This window comes from Rhipicephalus sanguineus, chromosome 7 (assembly GCF_013339695.2).
Source record: "Rhipicephalus sanguineus isolate Rsan-2018 chromosome 7, BIME_Rsan_1.4, whole genome shotgun sequence".
NCBI lineage: Eukaryota > Metazoa > Arthropoda > Arachnida > Ixodida > Ixodidae > Rhipicephalus > Rhipicephalus sanguineus.
In genome coordinates this window covers 13,882,073-13,904,714 of record NC_051182.1, presented here as the reverse complement: position 1 = coordinate 13,904,714, position 22,642 = coordinate 13,882,073, and the positions used below count along the sequence as shown (strand labels likewise).

The 22,642-nt window shown below is 46.1% G+C and overlaps 1 protein-coding gene across 1 annotated transcript in view; it reads left to right on the top strand.

Moving 5' to 3' along the window:
- Positions 1 to 22,642, top strand: part of LOC119400589 (nuclear distribution protein nudE-like 1) — a 233,689-nt gene that overhangs the window by 40,267 nt on the left and 170,780 nt on the right. Inside the window, exon 3 of the mRNA XM_037667651.2 lies at positions 8,646 to 8,691. Coding sequence (XP_037523579.1) covers positions 8,646 to 8,691 — 46 coding nt within the window. The remainder of the gene's footprint in view (positions 1 to 8,645; positions 8,692 to 22,642) is intronic.

Genomic DNA, 22,642 nt, shown 5'->3' with positions numbered 1-22,642 from the left:
TGGGCCGGGCTCGGGTTTTCGGGTAGGCCCGGGCCTGTGCAGTGCTCTAATCCGGACACGCCATTGTAAATTGAAATTGCAGCGTTGAGGCCCGCGCAACGCAAGGATGGCTCTGAGGGCCCGGACGAAACGCTACCGCCCAATGACGCGGAGGCGTCGGTTGACAGCATTGTGCTGAACTGAGCGTTGCGTGTTTCGCAGCTGCCGGTGTGGCCGATGTTGCCCGATGCCGCAAAAAGCAAAACGCAGAAGAGTATCGTTGATTACCATTCCACCAGTTCCACAGTGCACCTAGCGTCGTGTCCGGTTGTTTTGAAAATACATCTATTAGAAACAGAAATGATTTGTTTCTGAGAAGCATCAAAAAGGGGTTTTTTTTTCTTTTTAGGGCTCAGTAATGTGGCCTGTCTACCACCATATGAATATGACATGGTACTTTTCGCGTCAAGCAAATCAAAACGCACGGCCCTTGTTGTCACTGCCACATGACGAAGTATCACTTGCCAGAACAAAAATAGCCGATGTATGTCGCTGTAGTCCGAAATCAAGCTAGTTTATGCGGTGAAATAAAAGTTTAACGGCTTCGTTTTCGGCAATGCCACTTGTGCAACAATGTTGGCGCATTCCACAGTACCAGAACAAGCGTTGAAAACGACATGGTTAATTTGGATCGCGAAACCTTCTAATGAGGCTGATGGGAACCTCATCTAAACCGAGGGCAGTGCACTTTGGAATTTTTCCTTCGACCTTTTTCCAGTTGAAGTTCTCAAGTGCTAGCTGTTCCTCGGTTGCGCTCTCCATCATACTTTTACTCACCGAGGAAATCCCCTGTATGACCTTTTAACGTGATAGCGTTACAGAGCTCGTTTCGCAGAAATTCCACCATCAGTGTCGGTGATGGCGTCGTTTGTGAGCGAAAAATTGTCCGTGACCGAAAAATTGAAAAGGGTACAAATTAAATAAATGTAGCAAAGCCTTGTAAATGTGCAGTGGGTCGTCCTCTCCAGCACCTTCTAGTGGGTCACTCTCTTCGGCTCCTTTCGGAGAGAACGCTGCTCGTGCAGAGAGTCGGTCCTTACTGTCACTGTCGTGCATCGTCACCGACTACCCGCCAGTAAATGTCTTCACAATTTGGTGGAGAGTGCTGTGCCCTTTAAACAATTACGGTCTGCATTCGATGCCCTTGGAGCTTCAGTCCCGTACCATGCCTTCTACCATGACTCAAGATGCCCAGCAAACGCCTCCTCTTGCACTGACGGCATGTCCAGGTGTCCCCCGCATCTGCGACCCTCCTGTCTTCACCGGCACGGATGGCACCGACGTCGAGGGTGTGGCAAGCTTATGGTACAACAACCACGCATTCGATTTTGCTACGTGGTCCGCTTTCAAGACCGCGATCATCGGCCTGTCTTCACCGGCACGGATGGCACCGACGTCGAGGGTGTGGCAAGCTTATGGTACAATAACCACGCATTCGATTTTGCTACGTGGTCCGCTTTCAAGACCGCGATCATCGACGTGTTTGGCCGCCCTGCCGTTCGTGAGCTGCAAGCCGAACAGCGTTTACATGAACGAGCCCAGCAGTCCGGCGAGTCTTTCACGAGTTACATTGAAGACGTCCTCACTTGTGCAAGAAAGCCAACGCGGCCATGTTCGTGTCCGACAAGATCCAGAACGTTATGAAAGGCATCGACGACGGTGCCTTTACCATGGTACTTGCCAAAAACCCTCGCACTGTGGCAGAGGTCATCACACTGTGCCAAAGCTACGAGGAGCTGCGCTGGCAGCGGCTGATGACTCGTTGACCTCCATCACACGACGCCGATCTCGCTGGCTTGTCAGCCACTCCATCTTACTCACCGAAATCAATATTAATGAGAACTAACAGACAGCAATGCCAAGGAAAGTATGGGGGTGTTATTTGTAGTAATTAGAATATAAATGTGAAGAAAGTAAAGTGGACGAAAAGATAACTTGCCGCCGGCAGGGACCGAACCTGCGACCTTCGAATAACGCGTCCGATGCTCTACCACTGAGCTACGGCGGCGGTCATCTCCCCGTCCACTTTACAGGGTATATATGTGGATTGAAACTTAGGAGTGTCAGTCAGCGCCAGTCGCAGCCATGGCGGCGAGTGTGGAACACTCTTTTTTTCTGCCTTTTTGGCGTCACGTAGCACGTGATCTATTTACGAGCAGGCAGCTGACCCAATAATCCCTCGTATACTACCTGAAGGCATCATGTCTGCCAGAACGAGACCCTCGCTATGAATTAAGGAAAGGATATTACTTTTAAGGGCTCGTTTTTCTTTGTTAGACACAATATTAATAGAACTAACAGACAGCAATGCCAAGGAAGTATAGGGTGTGTTATTTGTAGTAATTAGAATATAAATGTGAAGAAAGTAAAGTGGACGAAAAGATAACTTGCCGCCGGCAGGGACCGAACCTGCGACCCTTCGACTAACGCTTGCTGAAGTGTGTCGCGAACTTGCCAGAGGAGCATTCGCGGTGACACAACCACTTCTGAGCCCCTGTTCCTCCCTGAACCGCTCGTGTGGCTTTCGATCCCTACCCACTGTAACTGGCCTCTCTTCAAAACGTACTGCCCAAATACGAAGGCCCCTACTGTTGTCGTCGAACACACATCCCCTGTAAACTACCTGATCGAACCCATCGAGCCATCTTCGGACATACACCGTTGAGGGCGCGACATTGTCAACGTGGAGCGCCTCAAGGCCTACCAGACCCGCTCATTGTGACAAGTTGTTAGGTCGCCAGGCGTCTCCTTTTCGTACCCGGAATAATTGTAGCGAAGCCTTGGAAATGTACAGTGGTTTGTCCTCCGATCCAGCACCTTCTAGTGGTTGCTCTCTTCGCTCCTTTCGGAGAGAACGCAGCTCGTGCAGAGAGTCAGTCCCCATCTTGGCTGTCGCTGTCGTGCATCGTCACCGAGTGCCCGCCAATAAACGTCTTTCCGTAACAATAAAAATCTTCGGTCCCATTGACGATTGAACCTGGGCCGTTTGCCTGGCAAGCAGGTGTCCTACCACAAAGCCACGAGGTTACTTGCAACTTCTTCGGCAAAAAAACACTACATAAATGCCATGTAGTGGAAGGAGTCTCCTTAACACATTTTGTTCGGCAGGTGTCACGACGAAAATGAGCCCATTAGGCGATTTGTAGGCGCATTGGCGAGGCCATCAAACTACGTTTTTTGCGCGACGCCATGCTTCGAAAAGGGCCGGGATAGTGCACTCATCGCCGCTAAAAACAAACACACGCAAACTTGCAAACAACTCTAAAAATGGACAACTATGTCCGTTTAGCGGAAAACATATCATGCAAACAGCAAACACTAGATAATGTGCTGCGATCTGTGAGGCATTGTGAGAAACATGTCTTGACTACAGCCGTTCTAGCACAGGGAAGTGCTTTATATCGAAAACCCGTAACATTACTATAGATACATCGCGCATGCGTGTGTGTCGGTGTCTGTGTGCGTGTGTGTGTGTAACAACACACATTAATAATTATGCACTTAGTGGTTTTCGCGCTATCGCGTTCAACTCTTAAAGGCGAAGCTTAAGGGTCCCCCATTTTTTTTAAAGAATTGGCTGTTACCTTTCGGATATAACCTAGTGCTTCGTACCTTTCCAATTGATTTCCTCCTTCATCTACAATATGTTGTTGCATTGTGACAGACTTCCTATCTAGCCCTTTTATGTGGCTCCAAAATAACCTAGGCACGGCCTTCTTTTTTTTCGTGAATCTGTGTCACCGATTGTTCACTGCAACCTTTAATTTTGCCTCGACCAATATCTGTACAATGGATTTTTTCTAAATATATTTCCCATATTTTGTTGACTTCGTCCTGCGGCCGCTTCTCCTTTTTTGCCCTTCTATGCTCCCGTGATGCTTCACGTCTCTGCTCGGGTCCGGCTTCCCCGGATTTCCCCATTCCACCAACATTTTGGCTTCCTCTTTCCTTTCCAGCGAATAGTATTTCTTCTCTTTTCTCTTTCCTTATTTCTTTCGTCCTTTACATGTGACAGCCATTCCGTATAACCCACAGTCCTTGCCTGGTGTTTGCCTACTTGTTGCTCGACTTTTGCAGGTATTTATTTGCTTTTCATTTAAAGGGGTACTGACACTAAATTTCGCGGCCAAGATAGCCTGCTGGATCGATTCCCGTGTATGTGCGTGTACCATCTGCAAAATATCGACAGTGAATAAAGCTCGGAAGGTATTTTATATGAATTTGAAGTTCGCGAGCGCGATCCAGCATTATAGGCCGCACCCTGTGCATTGACACCCTCGGAGGTGACCGAGGTGACCCCCCTACTTCCCTACGTAACCGTTGCAGCCGGTACAAGTTATGATGACGTCATAGCCGCCATTTCTGTTTTGACCCGCTTCCCGACGAATCGCTCCTCGCCAGCGGGTCAAACCCAAGGAGGTTAAAATAAAATTGGCTGGAGTGGAGGAGGCGCCCCTCAGCTGAAGCCGCGTGCCGCCATCTTGCCATAGGCAGAAAGCGCGCCTACTGCAACGCATGCTGCAGCGGCCGCATAGATGTTCTAGCTGTTCTCTGGCGTGGTGGCGTCCGGACGTTGTTGGATACATTGTGCGTTGCGTACGGCTATATAAATAGAGCGAAAAGGTACTCTGGGGTGAAGTTTCAGTTGTAAGCAGAACATTTCGAGCTCGATGAAAACTTCTCTATATGCCGGAACACATGCTGACAGCCCGCAATCTGTCTCTAATTTCACATCTGACGGTAATTCTTTTTTTCCTAACCGGTTTCGTAAGGACTCAAATGTTCGAAGCACATCGGTATGGTGACGTCGGGGCAGGCTGTTTGACGGAAAGTCTGGAAGCCAGAAGACGGCGATCGCATATGTTAGAGACACTTCTTGCCAAATTGTTTCAACCGGACTAGGCTGCGACCTTGGAGTTCTTCGACTAGCTGTGCTTGACGCATTTGTAAAACACATGCAAAACCCAGTGATACACATTCTTGTGCTTGTTGATACCACTGGTACGGAGTGCGAATAGGAAAATAACGCACCGCTTGCTATTTATTGAAATTATATAAATAGGCGAGATTTCGTTATCGGTTGCCCTGTTCGTGCTATAAAATGGTAGCTCGCAACTACGAGGTTATGTATCGTCACAAGAAAATTCGACGACGCACACCACCGAGGAAAGTAGGCGAAAGGAAAGAGCGTCACCTGTGCGACGGGAGTGGTCTACGAAATTCCGCTCACCTGTGGAAGGGTTTACATCGGCCAGACCGGCCGATGCGTAAACGATCGAGCGAGGGAGCATGTTCTTTCGATAAAGAATAATCTTTTGGCACATTTGCCTATGCACTGCAGCGCGTGTGGATGTGAGGCAAGATTTGCCAATATCACTATTTTAGGTAGAAGCAAGGAGGTGATTGAGCGAGAGATGCTAGAAGCATACCTCATCCGAAAGAAAAAAGATATATGTATTAGCGATACGTCGGTGGTACTGGTGTTCAGCTGATTTGATTTTTTTGACAGGTTTCTAAACTAGCACGTGCATTGAAGAGTGGGCGATTGTTGGATGGGACGCATGGTGTGTTATTGCGCATGTGTGCATGGTGTATATTGCGGTGGATTTGCAAGAATAAAATTAGTTGCGAGTTGACGCTCTTTCCTTTCGCCTACTTTCCTCGGTAGTGTGCGTCGTCGAATTTTCTTGTAACATGCACCAACTAGCCCAACAACAAATTTTACTTATGTAACGTCATTTGGGCAATATACTAGGACCTGTTTTTTCTTACATTCGTGCATTTTTTCGTTATATTTGTATTTGTTTTATGCAGTGCAGCGAGTAAAACCATCTGCAGTGCTCTTTCCAGCTGCAAATAAAGCGACCTAACCGATCGCCCAGGGGTACTCCGGCCGTTCGTTGCGTTCAAATTGAAAAAAGTTGTTGAAGATGTGACAGTTGCATCACTTATACGGCAGCATTACGAAGAAATGCTTCATCTTTTCCAAGAAGAGATAAAACAGCTCAAGATGAAAATTCTACAGCAGAAAAATTGCACACTAACCAAAAAGAACGAGGCTCGATCCTCAAGCGATAATAAAGGAGATCAAGGATCAAAAGCTCATGTCTGAGTAGGGCAGGACGATGTTCACTGCAGCCTTCCCCCATACATACAGCAACCCCTAGGGCACGAAAAGACCAGAAAGGCACGTATTCCATCCGAGCTGCGGGCGTTTGCGTTAACGCTGTGCTTCTATTCTCCATCAACTTACGAGTATGTACGCACAAAGTTTAATCGTGCACTGTCGATCAGCAGAGCGCTCTATGCGAGAACGGCGTACAGAATTCCATCAAAGGAAATGCTGGCTTCACAGATGAGTCACTGTCTCGAAAAAGCTAGCCCAATGCCGCATAAAAACTCTACTGTACTTTGATTGTTGATGACAAATGAGAAGACATGTTGAGATTGTGGGCAACTAAACGGTTAGGTATGCGGACTTTTGGACTGGAATACATGATGACAGACTATGCTCGTTGGCTTAAACTTATGACTTATGCCACTTCGGCGTTTTTGATTGATTCGTTGACAGGGTAAGAGAGAGCGGCCAAGCCTACGTATCGAAAAAGCTGTGTCTATTGAAATAGTGTCGACTGCAAGCTGAATGCCCGTGAAGCACGTCCATGCAAAGCCAGAACTATTCGTTTTGGAGATTTTGAGCTTGTCGCCTTCTCGATGAGCATATCGAGTGTGGTGCTTTGGACCCACACTTATATTCCACTCAAAGAAAGTGGCCAAACTCCATATATGCATAAGACTCCGTCACATGACGAACGAAATAAACAGGAAAATGAATGCCGAGAAGTGAGGTCTGCTCTTACAAGGATAATTATTTAAAAAAGAAAACAGCGATACAGGCCCTTCGGTGTGCATGCTTGCAAGGAAAACGCCAAAAGAAGCAAAATAAAACTGACCGCATTCTTATCTGCGATTTCGCTTCTTATTCTTGACAACTTCTCCCTTAATGTTCGCCATTATAACCATTAAAAACCACGGCGGAAAGACACGGTCAGCGCGGCGGGCGCGCTTTGGCTCCCGTTTCTTGCCTATGGCAAGATGGCCGCTGCGCGCGCGGCGCGGCTTCACTGCGGCCCATAGGTAAGTACAGGCAGCCTCCACTCCAGCAAGTTTTATTTAAACCTCCTTGGTCAAACCTGAAGTGATTCGCCACGTCGAAAATTCCTTCCATCCCCGCTGCAAGAAAATCGTCGCCATCAGACGACGATGAGCCCGACGACGACAGACTGCACGGAAATGTGTCACTGTTCTCTGTGCTCACGTGACCGAGCGTTTCACTCGCTAGGTGGTGATAGTTGCACCCGGCGGCTTGTCGTTTTTGGAGCTCTGTCAAACCGAAACTGGGGCTGTGTCGGTAATGAGGAGCTTGTAATTAATTATCTGTCACGCGCTGCAGCAAACGATGTGCCGTGTTATAACAGGCCCCCCAGCAACACATTGCAGCAAAAAGACGCGGGGTGAAAATTTTTGTGTCAGGATTCCTTTAAATACGAGTTGCCAAACTTTGATTCTATGCTCTTATTCCCAGTTTTATATCCCATTTGTAATGTTATGCGTTTATGATCGCTACCCAAGCTGTTAATCCCTCCCTTGTCTATTCTCAATTCTCTCAAATAATTTCCTTCACTCATGAGACATTAATGCAATTCCTTGTCATGGCGCCACCTAGCGGTTTTTTAAGAAACGATCAGAAGCGCCGAACACAATTTGGTCGTGCTGTGGGGCGGAGTGCCAACACAGTATTTTTCTTGCACTGTGGCACACCTTATTGAGTACGATGGAACACCAGCCACAGTAAGTTGGGGCAGTGACAGAATGTACTGTGCACACAACCAATCGCAAACAGAAGGCTCTCTGTTGATTTTTTGGTTAGGCTGATTTTTCTGTTTGGAATTATGTTTTGGCACCTGTCACTTGCAGAAAGTGTATGTGCTATGCTCGCCTTTTCATTAATGCTTCATCGCAATACACATCTGGCATACTGCGGTGAAACCGGCATATGACATTCTTTTTTGTGAGGATGATTGATAGCTGCTCTCTGATTGGTGCTCTTAAGCTTAGACATTCGTAATTGAAAAATTGCACCTTAAATGAAACACGTGCTTGTGTACATGCATCTTTGTGCATTCCAGCATTATCGCTTGTGCTCCTGCAAGTTCCGAAATGTACTCGACTATTCACATCATGCACGTAGAATGGGTGGAACATTCGAAAACATTCGAAAAGGTTTGAGCACATTCAGGAGCGACCTGTGCCAAGCAATAAGACTTGTTTTAACGGTTGAAACCCGGTCACATGGAAAAAGAAAGCAAGTCAGTATATTGTGGACCTTGTTTAGAGTGGCTGCTATATCGTATGCATGTGTTGAGTCTGTGTTCAAGAGTTCTTAGGTAGGCTAGTTGGTGGATGATCATTGCGGCAAAACAGCGCAAAAAACGGGGCATTGAGCACACAGTGCAGTTTTTTTCGCTGTTCCACAATGGTTCACAGCACTGTGTTCCCATTTTTTACACTGTTTTGCCACAAAAAGTCTGTGTTCTTCTTTCCAGGGCAACTGTGGCATCCCTTGAGGAGTTTGAGTCCAAGCTCAATCAGGTGAGGCCCCTTATTGGTGATCATAGCTAGTGCACCTCACCAAGTTCTTCATTCCAGCATTATCGCTGTTGGTTTCTTCTATACACTTCAGATAATTTCTGAAATCGATTTTTTTTTCTCTAATGCAACTCTGGCAGATTCATTTGGAGAACATTAGTTTCACTCTAATCCTCACTCTATCTTTCACAGCAAAATTACAATTGCTAATCATATTTTAAGATGAAAACTTCAGTGAAAACCAGGGCGGACCACCAAGAATAGATGAGACAAGCACTGGCACTGACTAAGTCAGCGCCAGTGCTTGTCTCATCTATTCTTGGTGGTCCGTCCTGGTTTGCGCTCAAGTTTTCACTATAAAGCTATGTACCAACTGGGCACAACACAAAAGTTCCTGACTTCTTTTGCGCAACACGTACACACGGACACAAGGAAAAAAAGAGGCAGACAACACGGGCGCAAACCTCTCAACTGATTTATTTTGAACAACGAACTGTACTTTTATCTTCACATATAACAAATGCCCCCCACCGGTGGACCCAGGAACACACGAGATAAACTAAGGAAAAAACTTGTTCAACGCTACGTCATGATAAGAAGCAAAGAAGAACAAGTTTTAGGAGGAGTTCACTCATCTGTAGACGGATTGTTACACGTGCCTTTCAAGAAGTCGAATTCTTTATCAGACATTGTGACGGAAGCTTGGCTAACACACTTTTCTCCCATGTTTCTAATATGGAATGCTTCAGTCAACTCCCTGTTAATTTTTTGCCTGTGAGTTGACAGAATCTTTGTGTCTGTAAAAACTGGTGCGCACCCACAAGACCTGCAATGATCCACCAGATGGTAAAGACGGGGTTCTGGCACAACACTGTACGTCTTGTAAATGTTCACCCCTTTTGAGCGCACAGTCACTGTGTATAAACACAGGAATGATCGCACCCGAATGATAGTTGAGGCTGCGCAGATGGCAAGCGAGCATGACATGTGTGTTAGTAAGCCATCCGTAGCCCTCTCTGACAAGGAATTAAGTTTCCTAGGAAGCACTGGTGCACGCACGCACTGACCGGTTTCTTTTTTCATGTTGTTTTGTTTGGTTTTTATTGCGCAGCGTCTGCCTTAACGTTTTCACTTAGCGCATCCTCTGTCATATGTTCTTCTTTTGCATTTTGTGCCATATATAAATGTTCGATTCTGCTTAATAAAATCAGTTGAAAGTTAGCACCCGTCCTCGTTTTTTCTGTCTGTCCCCCGTTCGCGCTATACAATACGATACGACATCAGCAATGCGTTGTTAAGGGGAGAGCGGTCGAAAAAACGCGAGTTTTTTAAAAAATTATCGATTTTTTGTTTTCACCTGTATTGTTAAGACTAGTATCTCTACTGTTCCGAAAATAAAAATCAAAGTGTAGACTCAACTGGAAATGTGTTTAAAATTGCATCTAAAGAGCACAAGGTGGCTGTTAATCTTGACCGAAAGTGTGACGTCTTCTAGCACCTCGCGGTCGATAATGCGCGGCCGCTCGCCATTGGGGATCGCGCGGAAAACCGTGGCATAACCACGGTTTTCCGCGCTGCAGAAGCACAAGATATAATAAAGAAAGCATGCTTTTGCCGCGCTTTTCGAGGCTTTTAAATCACGTGGTACGGATCAGGGACCGCCATTAGCCGCTAAGCGCCTTGCGTGTTGCGAAGCCTGCTTGCAGGGTCGGTGTTTCATCGAGCTACGCAGCTGAACAACGTTTCTCTCACGTATTTATTTTCATCAAGGACAAAGAGAACCATAGCAAGCGCAGTCACAGGCCAGTGAAGTATCGCTCGGCGAACAAATTTCGAGGACGCTGGTGCAAATCGAAGCCAAACGCTCGCTGAACAGCAAGGGCGGCTGCTGCTGCGAGGCCTAGTGATGGCGATGGCAATGCTTTCGATGAGTTTGCCGCGGCGTTCGAGTATGTCAGTGCCTCTCAAAGAGAAGATTGGACTCTTTGACGACGAAGAAAGATCACGGTAGAAAGAGTCTTCCTTGATCACTGACATAACAGCATTGAACATCCTCGTAATCGGTGCAGTGTGTCCAACGTGTCACCGTTCGGGAATACGTGTCCGGGAACCAGCTTACAAACGCAAAGGCGTTGTTTCTGGAACTAAATGTGAGAACAGCGAGCACCTCGAAAATATTCTTTCCATGATGTATACGTTGCGGCGAGTTGCTTCGAGCGAAGAGGCCAGCGTAGGGGCAGCGAGTGACGGACAGATCGCAAGCAGAACTTACGGCAGCGGGAGCTCGCGCAATAGTTACTCTGCTCAAAAGAGCTGGGAAGGATAAAGTTATGACGCTCGCTCATTTTAGTGACAGTGGCTACTAGAAGAACAATTTACCTCTTATGTGTGCAATTTTGATCGGATTTCGTTACCTCTTTCATAAGTAAACATCCAATTTTAACTTTAAACTTCGTTTTTCTCACTTCTCGGCAACTTTTTCAGCGTGCCCCTCTTGTTTTTGGTACTTCTCCGATCTGCATGAAATTTTGCCCAAATTTTCTCTAAGGTGTGAGGAGTGCAGTTGTCTCCTTAAAATCTCAATATTATTTATGCATATTAGAAAATTTGCAATTAAACATTTACTGGAGTCTGGGTAATAATGGATTTCCCATGTTTGAATTTTTCACGTCTAGTAAATATTTTCTATGCACTTTCTGGGTAGTTTTCGGCACTCTACAGTTCAAATGTAACACTATGAGCCATTAATTGTCAAAATGTATAGAAGTTTAAGGATCGAAAAAAGGGGGGCTACAGGGCCTATGTTTCACACTTTTGTCATGATGCAGAACAAAAAGTGCGCAGCTTGCAAGAAAACTAATTATATATTTGAAATCAGCATAAAACTCTCTACAAATAGCCCAAGTTTCGTTGCTCTAGGATGAATATTAAAGAAAGTGTCTTCGAGTAGTATCTCCCCTTAAAAGCACTCAAAGTGGTGAATTCTGACTGGTGATCTTGAAACCAGAGGCTTGGGACCCTCTTTCAGGTAGAAGGACATATTGAAGTTTCGACAGATCATCCCACTGTGTTGCGCGCGCCCACCTTTTCAAATGTCGACAGCCAATCTTCGACGTCTTGTTCATCAGTGCTGTCAAAGAAAGGTGGCACAGGCAGTGGGCGTGATGACTAGAGGCAGGATTTTTAGGCACTAAAAAGCTCATTTTAGGCGCCAAAAATAGGCAGGCAAAACAGTGTTCTAGGCTTCCAATATCGTTAATATAGGGGTAATAAATTTCACATAAATGCAAATAATTTAAATGAAGACATGCGTGACCTCTATCTATGTCAGCAAAACAAAATGTTATTGCTTAAGATGGCACAAAGGCGCCAACCAGTTTGAACATAGCCATACAATTGTGCTTTCGCCCGCATGGTGTCGCCCGTGTTCTGCACAACGAGTTGTGTCCACAGTTGAGTCAACACACTCCTGAGTGTCTTTCCAGCATTATTGGGAAGTGCAGGAGCAGGAGCCGACAGCCATATTGCTAAAAGACCAGAAGTCGAATTGCGGTAGAGCCAATTTTGCCCCTGGCAGTGAACCACATGGCGTAGCCACTAGCTAGGCGGGGGGTCCCCCCTCCCCCGAAACTTTTCAGGTTTGCGTGTGTGTATATACGCGCATACATACAAAGCAATACAAGACATATATAAAGTAGATGTGTCGTCGTCCCCCCTCCCCTCCCCGAAAAAGATTCTGGCTACGCTACTGGAGTGAAACATCTTAAAAAGTAAATTCGCAACAAAAGAAAAGCTTCTGCACATCACATTTTTCTTTCTTTTTTTTCTTTCTTTTTTTTTTGCTCTTCACTCTTCGCTGACGGCTCTTCACATTCGCCAACCGCTCGGGCCATGTCAGCGCGGCGGTGAATGCTCGCCGGCATGTCCTGCTTCACTGCTGCTAGCAGTTGTTGGTTGGTTGAACTAGAGGACTAGAGTTCATTGAACAAAGGACGAGGTTGAACCCCATAGTTCCCAACAGTCAATCTTACGCGGTAACATGAATAACGGTCTCAAACAGCACCCGGGAGCGAAACTTGAGGCTAATAGCGTTCATATAAGCTCCAATATTGAAAATAAACATTTATAGGCATTTGTAAGCATTTAGGCATGAACGCCAGAAATAGGCATTTATAGGCACTCTAAAAACACTATAAAAGCCCTTCTTACCTCTAATTCATGCTCGTATATCGAAATGGCACGATAAGAACGCCAGGAACAATATAGGCATTTGTCTAAAATCCGGTCTCTAGTGATGACCATCGAAGGTTGGGCCGTGCTGTTGCTAGATGGTTTCGTCAGCCATTTCTGGGGGAGTGGGCAGTCTCCTGTTTTGGAGTTCCAGGTTGAGTGCCCCACACCTCACCACTCTGAAATGGGGTTTATTGTCGACAAGTAGCACTTGAGAAGGAGGTTTACGGACACTGAAGGCTGGCGGCAAAAACAGACAACAGAATCACAGTCCAAGCGCCAACAGCTCACGCTCGGCCTCTTCCAGCTAAAGTAGTGGCCCGCTGTGGCATGCGATCTTCTTCCCTACAGTTGGAGCATGTCGTTACATTGATTTTTACAGCAAAGCTGGATACCCTCGGTCGGAAAATTTCATGGCGTAAACACAAAAGGCCAGGTTAAAAGGCCCCTAAACCACCAACAGACGCTCACGTACTCCTCTGCTAGCAGATGGGCCTACTCCTTGTGTTTTCACCTCGGATGTGAGGAAGGGCATTCGAAGAGGTGGAAAGACGAGCCGACATGCAGTGTAGTGAAGGAAAGAGTTGAAAACGAGCATACGCGGGTAACTTCACTGGGGTTCACTGTAGACTGCGTGCACAACTGCGACACCACAACTTAATTTCAACCTCTGGGTGATTTAGGGACATGTTTCTTTGCTACCAGGCATACAGCATAGAGCTCATATCCGTTTAAAGGGGTACTGACACCTTTTTTGAAGATGAGTTTACTCTGCCATACAAACCTCCTGTATGCAGAGAGGCTATGAGCAAGTGTGAAGCTCAGCAAATGCTGATAGCGTATTTATTTGATATTAATGTCAATTTTTTCATGGTGCACCTACCAACAAGGACACTAGCTTGGCGTCAGGCTACAGTACTAATTCGGGTGACTTCACACAGCAGTCTGGCTAGTTGTGATGATTTCAGATGCCAAAACTTCAAGATGGCTGCTTGTGCACCACCAAAACTTTCAAAATGGCAGCTTGTGTATCACCAGCGGAGCCATGGTGCGGACCGTCTGGAAGCATCACTATATATTGTGCGAGCACGTGATGAGAACCTCATACCGTATTGTGACGTCAGAGTACAGTATGAACTGAAACTAGCTTTTAAAAACGTACTTAATTTACTTTTTCAAGGTGCACTCGCGCTTAGCACTACCTTTTCTAGGCTCTTGAGGGCTTGGCCTTCATTTGATGCAAAAAAACAACGAAGTTTCGTGTCAGTACACCTTAACTCTTTCGTTACCCACGTCTGTTCAAATCTATCACCAGTGATCGATGCTTTGAATCGTCGAGTTTGGCATATTGAATTCGTTTCTCTTGCACCTAGCACCTCCTCCTCCAGCCACTGAACTTTCAGAATCAGTTTGAATTGTCCTGTTTTGGCAACGTAGTGATTTTTGACAGAACTTTGTGTGAACCAGTGTGATTGTGTTGTTGGGAAAATACGCTTGGCTGACGAACTTGAGAGAAATGCATGCCACTTGGGATTAGCTTCAGTAACATCAAAGTTCTGTAATCAAAAGAACTTTTGCAAGTCAAATATCAAAATAATGGTGTCAGGTTTGCAATCTGACAGTGTTGAGCGGTAATAATGGCCTGAAATTTGTCAGCTATTCACTAGAGAGCTGTTGTTGGAATCGAAGATTTATTCTACCAAAAATTATTTCCTGATGTCCCCGCGCATGCATGACGTGTGGACGTGTCCTTTTCAGCCTGTTCCAGCAGCTTCGGCTTCAGTCCTATTGTTATATCAGACACACAGGGATTGCAACAGCTGCGCCAATTGCACCAATTTGATACAATTCCTTTATTTTTGCGCCAAGCTGAGCCAAAACCGTGAAATTTGTTAAAATTGCGCCACGCTGCGCCAAATACCCGACCAGCTTATAATTTTCTCATTTGTGCAAATTTGAGCGAGAAATGGAGGCCGCGTTGTCATCTGCAGTGTGGGCATCGTCATCTAATACAGACGCGCAGACCCTACCCTAACCCCCCGCGAATGAAAGAAAAAAGTCAGTTTCACCAAAAGGACGAAACAATGAATGCGATAGCAACAAATTGTAGTGCTGTATGAAGTGAGGCTGGTCGCAAACTCTTTTCTATCCGATCTCACATAACTCTACAAAACGTTGGTGTAAGAGAATACGGCGTTTCCAGGGAAAGATGCTCTTTGTGCACAGTGTCTTCGCATTGAGAGCACAGCACGTAGCAAGATATATGAGCCGCCCGCTGATGGCTGCCGAGATAGCGCACGCGCCAGCAATCCCGACTGCGCCCTTAGAATCAAAGTTCAAAAGTTGCTGCTTGAGCGACAGCCCGCCCCCCTCTCGCGTCTTTTCATGGTCGTCAAGATGGGCAGGGCGTTTCGTCTATGCTTTGATGACAGGCTTCCCGAGCGGAGTGGTGTTATAGCATGTGCCCTCCAAGCGACGGAGATGGGCTGGCTCGTTTTATATCTGCTTCAGCCGCGTTCGTCGCCACTTGCGCACTTTTACCCACGGCAGAACATACTATGCACAGGGATATGTCATCAGTTTGGACTTTATACGGGAGATGATGGCAAAAAACTCGTCGAGAGTGTCCATATAGTTGCTATCGCAATAGAAAGGGACAGTAGTTCTCAAATTCCTGATGCTTGTTTTATTGCATGCAGAACGCTTTTTAAGCCTTCTTTAGCCGCAGTACACTGGTGTAGGCCATAGAAAAAGAACTTCAAAACGGTGACTGTCCAATGTGAATAAGGTTAAAAGCCAAGGCCACGTTGCTTTGTAAAGAGCTGAGCTTACAAGACTTTCTAAATCTGTTAATGCTGCCAAGCTAGGTGTGTTGTCAATTTTGTTTCAGCGGTGAAGACACATAAGCCTGAGAAGCCTTTCCGCTGTATTGTAAGCGAAAGAGATTCGTGGCAGAATCTAGTGAGCAGATACCTGTTAAAGCAACTTAATATGCTCCCCGTGGAAGATCCCTTTGTAATAAGGAACTCTGCTGACGGTTCCCAGTTTTTGCGTGATGTTCAAGTGGGCGGGTATGCGTTCTCGGTAGATGTCGTAGATCTATTTTATTCAGTGCCGCATGTTGAATTGTTCAAAGTAGTGAAAGCTAGCATTGAAGTCAATGGCGTTTTGGCATTTGAGAGGAGTGCGGGTATCTCTGGTTGATAATTTCATGGACCCTTTTAGAATTTTATTTGTGTTCGACTTTTTGTGACGCCACGAAGGGCAGGTTTAATCTTCAACGTAACGGGATATGTATCGGCTCGTGTGTAGCGCCCGTACTGTGCAGTTTGTTTTTAGCATCTTTTTGACAGAGTTTGGCTCGGGCTCTTGACAATGCAATGTGCGCAGGGTGTACAGGTATGTGGACGACTTCTTGGTAGTTTTAATAATAAACCAGGTTTAACACCCACCAAATTGGTGGACGAAATCTTAAAGAAATTTCGACAACATGCGAGGGGCTGTCCTTCACGCATGAGCTACCTACTAACGAGAAATTCAGTTTTTAGATTTAAGCCTCACTCTGACGGAAGAGCACATCTGTTGGGGCCTACTGGCCTCGTTCGTGCAAAGAGCTGATGCCCTATGATGCTGCCCAATCTAAAGTGGTTAAGAGAGGAATTGCTTTTATGTGCTTGGAAGGTGCGTTGGCTAAGTCTTGCCCTCACAGAATGCAAGAGAGCTTTGACAACCAGGTCAGCCGGCTATATTCAGCTGGGTATCCTCGCTCGGTCCGTTGCAGCAGCGGCTGAATCCCTGCTTCAAAAGATTAAAGGGAAGAAAAAGAAGGAAGCTCAGCGGTTCGAAAAAAGACCAGTAGTTGTCCCGTACGCCCATAAGGTTGCACACAACCTTAAAAAGGTGGCCAATAGGTACAAAGTACCTGTTGTGTTGTGCGCCAAGGAAACTGTCGGGCCTGTGCCCACAGATTTCAAGAGGAACCGTGCCTGCCCCCTGCGGTAGAGGCATGCGAGGTCCCACGTCACCTGTGCGACGGGAGTGGTCTACGAAATTCCGCTCACCTGTGGAAGGGTTTACATCGGCCAGACCGGCCGATGCGTAACGATCGAGCGAGGGAGCATGTTCTTTCGATAAGAATAATCTTTTGGCAAATTTGCCTATGCATTGCAGCGCGTGTGGATGTGAGGCAGATTTGCCAATATCACTATTTTAGGTAGAAGCAAGGAGGTGATTGAGCGAGAGATGCTAGAAGCATACCTCATCCGAAAGAAAAAGATATATGTATTAGCGATACGTCGGTGGTACTGCGTTCAGCTGAATTTGATTTTTTTGACAGGTTTCTAAACTAGCACGTGCATTGAGAAGTGGGCGATTGTTGGATGGGACGCATGGTGTGTTATTGCGCATGTGTGGCATGGTGTATATATTGCGGTGGATTTGCAAGAATAACATTAGTTGCGAGTTGACGCTCTTCCTTTCGCCTACTTTCCTCGGTGGTGTGCGTTCGTCGAATTTTCTTGTACACTGGTGTCCTGCAGAAAAGCATACTATTAGTACCAGCTGTCGGGACACAGCACATTTTGTTCCTTAATTACTCATTCGTGGCACGCGCCGTGTAATTACGAGTACTAGTATGATCGCTGATGTCTAAAAAATTATTGGCAATCATTTAGAGCTGCTGTGTATGGCGTTTCTGAGGCCTTGAGAAACAGTAGACAAAAGCGCATGGCAGTTTTCTTTTTTCGCTACCCCCACTTGCTCCTGCTTTACGAATCTCCCAAATTTCCAGGCTGCCAGGTTTCGCAGGTCCACATTAGCATTTCCAGTGCCTGTCGAATTATTTGACAGGTCCTGCAAATGCTAATGTGGACTTAGTCATTGTTCGCACTGTGGGGTGGCTCAATACACTGCTTTTATTGAAATAGCAGTGTTCACGTGCACCTTGAACGAATTAGCTGATGTTGAATGGTTTTTTACTTTTTTTTTCTTTTTCTTTTCTAAAAGTAAGCCTTCTTTGTTATACTGCTCCAAATTTGGGATTTCGGGCTAAAAAATTCAGGTTTTTTTTTTTGCAACCTGCTCCAAATTTGGATTTTTGTGCTCCAAAAGCAACATTTGCTACTCCAAAATTGCTCCAAATCTATTTCTGCTGTTGCACCCCTGGACACAGGGCCGCATCCCGTGATGCTAGTCGCTAGTCACGCGTGCATGGGTGTGCACCTGCGCTGCAATAAACGCGAACCGCTCGAAACTATCTTGCAACCACACCTGAATTTAGTGATGACGAGCTTTGAGTCCGAAGATGACAGCACCTCAGCTTCAAGCTCTGATGGCGACGATATTTGCGTCATGCTGGGACATCCACAGCCGTTCAGGGGTGGTTTCGTTTACAGCCTCAAGTTATCTTTTCTGCCACGCCTGCGTAGCTGCTGACCTTTCTGCACAATCTTAGAGCTGCTCTGGTTACGTGCGAAGTCCACACGTCGCAGGAGCACGATGTGCTGGCGCCGGCTGCAAAGCTTCTCCTCACGACACGAAGGCCGCCGAAGCAGATCTCGGCCCCGCTCTACAGAGCGGCGTGAGACGTTTTAGGACCTGCGCGGGATTTCGTTCTTTTTTTTCAATACTATCTGCAGAAATACAAATAAATATGCTTGGATGCGTATTTTGGAATGCCTACATATGCGGAGAGAGGTGGCTCATGGAAAGATGTGACGCCACACGAAGTGGTGAAGTTCATTGCACATCTGATTTATATAGGTGTTGTTGACATCGCGGGCATCAGTCTGTATTGGAACACGAGTAGGCTATTGTCGTAAAAAAACAAAAAAAGAGTTATGCGGAAAGTGCGCGAGTGCACCTGTGTCTAACGAAAACCAGGAAATGCTTCACCACATTGCACGAGCAGCGAAGCAGTACATCTGTTCAGATTTTTTTGTATATTTTAATAGAAACATTGTGTTGTACATTTATTTTTTATATTATTCCTGGGTCATTTATCTTCAAATATATATTCTGAATTTTCTCTGTTCTGAGTGTTTTTCATATATAGTTTTTTATTGCTCTGTTTATCAGCTGGCAACAAAAAGTTACACACTTCAAATTTTTATACATTCCACAATATTTTGTTGCTTTACAACTTATATTTTTTTAAAGATCATTTCATTATGTGTAATTTGGTATGCTGCATGGAGTGCTTTTCAAACTGGCAAAAAACTTTCTTCCCGAGGCATATGAAAAATAACCATTTTCTCACGGTAACGAAAGAGTTAAGAAAACCACAAAGAAGCATCAAAACCACATGGTAGATGATAAGGCGACTTGAACAATGGGAACACCCTCCCATGTGTGATTAGGTTTGCACCAAGGAGGATACATAGAACTTGCTGGAGTGGAAGCCACCTATGCGCCCCTATTGGGGAGAGTGAAGCTGCGCCGAGGCGCGCGGCGGCCATCTTGCCACTGGCAGAAAGGAGCCGCGCGCTGCTGCACGCATGCTTTTTCGCGCTGCCGATGAAGTTGCTCGCGTTTGTAAAGCAATGAAATCAAGCAGTTCTGCTTGCAAACATTTATTTCCGACTTGTAAGCAGCCAAGTGACATCTATAGAAGTGAATTCACCTGCACAGGCATTAGATAGAGGCGCTTAATTAAATCAGACGCATGGTGAAAAACATGATGACCGGTGCCCTACTGAAGTAATCGCCCTTGACAGAGGTGGTCTCACCTATTATTGATCCATTCTTGGTTTCGTTCCTTCGTCATGTGGCGTATACTCACTTTTACGTATTCTTAGCGATTCGCTTGCACAAATTGTAAACGTTCAAGCGGGTCAAAGTCAAGGATGTGCTGCTCCAGTTACTGGAACCACTTTTTCTCGGCAGAAAGAAGCTACTAGGACTTCCAAGATGAGGTGTTTTGCCCTTCGTTATCATGATGGCATCACATGCATTTAGCCATTAGCTATCAGTCCTTTTTCTACTTCTTCACGCATGCCAGTGACGTCTTGCGATGGTGCAGTAATTCCACCTCTGCTCTTCTGTTTAATTAAAGGTGCAAACTAACCTGAGTGCAGGGCTGTGATGCACTGCTCACACGCAGTTGTTGTAACGAACTTTTCGAGCATTGAAGCCTGCTATGTATGACACCACGAAACCGGCAAAAGCAGAGTGGCTTTTCGGGTCAGTATCGGCCTGCAGGGCTGATGATCTGCGCATGTCAATGAGTGTGCTTTTTGCATGTGCTATGGCAGCAGTAGTGGCTGCATTCAAGATGGAGACAATGTCTTGGGCAAGTTTCCTGAACAAGAACCACCGTCTGAACGGACAGGTGCTTGTATGCAGCCATAGGCTGTGCAGCTGTTGCATTGTTATGTCCGCCTCATCCACGTATTAACCCAAAGAAAGTTTTCGGCGTGGTATTGACTGAGTTTGTCAGCAAGTACTTCAGCTGATCCTGGCCGACAACCTCGTCAATTATTCTTTCGGTGCTTGCCATCTGCATGCATATCCAAAAGCCAACAAATCCACTTTTTTTTTTTTCAGTTCTTCTGTCACTGCACTTCCTGCCGGGTCTCTCAGCCCATAGACGTATTCTTGAGCCTCAGAAAAAAACGGCTTCCAGCGAGCAGTCAAAGCAGTCCGGCGTGAACTGCACGGAGCATATAGGTGATCTTTGTCTTTCACATTCCACGGTGAATGGCACTCTCCCACAGGTTCCGCACTGAGGGATCTTTAGCAAACCTGTCAAAAATATCACTGCTATTGTTGCATGCTCATACCTGTCATACCGCGGTCAATTAGCACCCCTCAGTATATCGCGAATGGCTCATTCGAAATATTTTCGCGTACTTATGGGCAGAATGTGAGGCTACAACCTTCCTTCAGCCTGTTTGCACATCCATAAGCGGACACAGAGGCAACCATAGTCAAACCGTTGGTGTTTCATGGACAGAGCGTCAAATAACGCACGCAAGCAGTGGCGCGCGCTTTCTGCCTCTTGCAATATGGAGACGGCCGGCTTCACTTGACGAGCGCCCCCACCACTCCAGCAAATTCTATGTATCCTCCTTGGGTTGCACCTGCTTTGCACTTCACGTGAGGGCTTCAAAATACTTTAAATGGCCCTTCCTTCTCCCTGTGTGTGTTTCCCGCTTTCATATATAAAAGGGAGACTCGTCTAGCGCTCATTCAGTTCATTCTAAGGCTGCCGTGGGTAGACCACGGAAATTAAAGACACCAGAAAAACAACGTGAATGCTCGATGAAAGGAACAAATTCGTCTTGCTGCAAATGGTTGCGGAACCAATCACAATCTACCACAGCGCCACAAAGCGATTATCACCACGATTACTCTAAAGAAATAATAAAACATACCCCACCATCAGCATGTGTGGTATTTGAATACAGCTTCACTGGACATTCATGTTGCAGGGCAGGATGGTGGGTCAATTTTTTAAATTTCTACAGCGCGACTAGACGCGGACGAAGAGGACACGCAAACACACACACAGCGCTGACTTTCAACTGGAATGTTTATTTTTCATATGCACGTGACGCTTATATAGGACACACGCCAGCAGGTGCACACAAAACAAGAAACAAAAGCAGGACCCAAACGCGCATGTTCTGCCGCAATCACAACCAGTTGCCACCAGCCTAGAGTGACGCATCCAGATATCTCTTTTCCTTATCTGTTAGAGACAAGGATGGCATGCTGACACATGTATCATTCATTTTATCTATTTCATACGCTTCAATAATTCTCTAGTCAATCGATCTCTTGCCCTGTTGAGTATACTAGTTTTATCAAAAATGGGAAAACAGCCACATCTTTTGGCAGTGAATGGCAAGGTGTCCGGAAATAACTTTCGTGACATTGTACTTATGTTCGCGCAACCTTTGATTCACACACCGGCCGGTCTGGCCAATGTACACACGGGAACATGGACATCGGGACGGAATAGATAACGTCTTTAGCGCAGGCAACAAACTTCTCGCTATGTTTAGTGGAACAGGAAGCATTTTCTTTTTCCTTTCGGCGTTCACTCGCCTGCAAAGTCCCTGCAGTCGCACGGGGCGCGGAAAAAACAACCGTCCACACCGGACCTTCTCGCAATCCTTTTCAGGTTGTGAGATACGGTGTGGGATGTAGGGCACTACTGCGAGCTTTTTCCTTCGAGTGTCACTCTGATGCTCACTCGGATTAGACCTGTACTTTTTTGTTCAGGCGCTCCGCCACCGATGACAACAGTCTCATGGGGTAAAACCGGAGTCGTACAGACGCTTGGCCTGGCCCCACAAACTTTCCTCAATCTTATGCTCCACAAGACTTGGACAAAGAATTGTGGAAACACGATCTGAATCACGGCACGTTTTGACTAAACTTGGAGTGCGCCGATGCCAATGGCAAACCCGGCTTGTACCTCTAGGCTCGTAGCTACAGCAACACCTCTTGGATGGCAATACAACCCTATGTCCAAAATCTTATGAAATTGTCCTTTGGGACTTCATGCGTCAGTAAAAGAGGGGACAACACGTCAGTAAAAATGCTCAGGGTTCTAGCATGTGCTTCTGGAAAGTCAGCGCTGTGTGTGTGTTTGCGTGTTCCTTCTTCGTCCGCGTCTAGTCGCGCTGTAGAAACTAAGCATGAACAACCAACTAGCCCGCCAACGCACTTTAGTCAATTTTTTTAAAATTAATTTTACAGTGTCAGATAATCCTGAGGT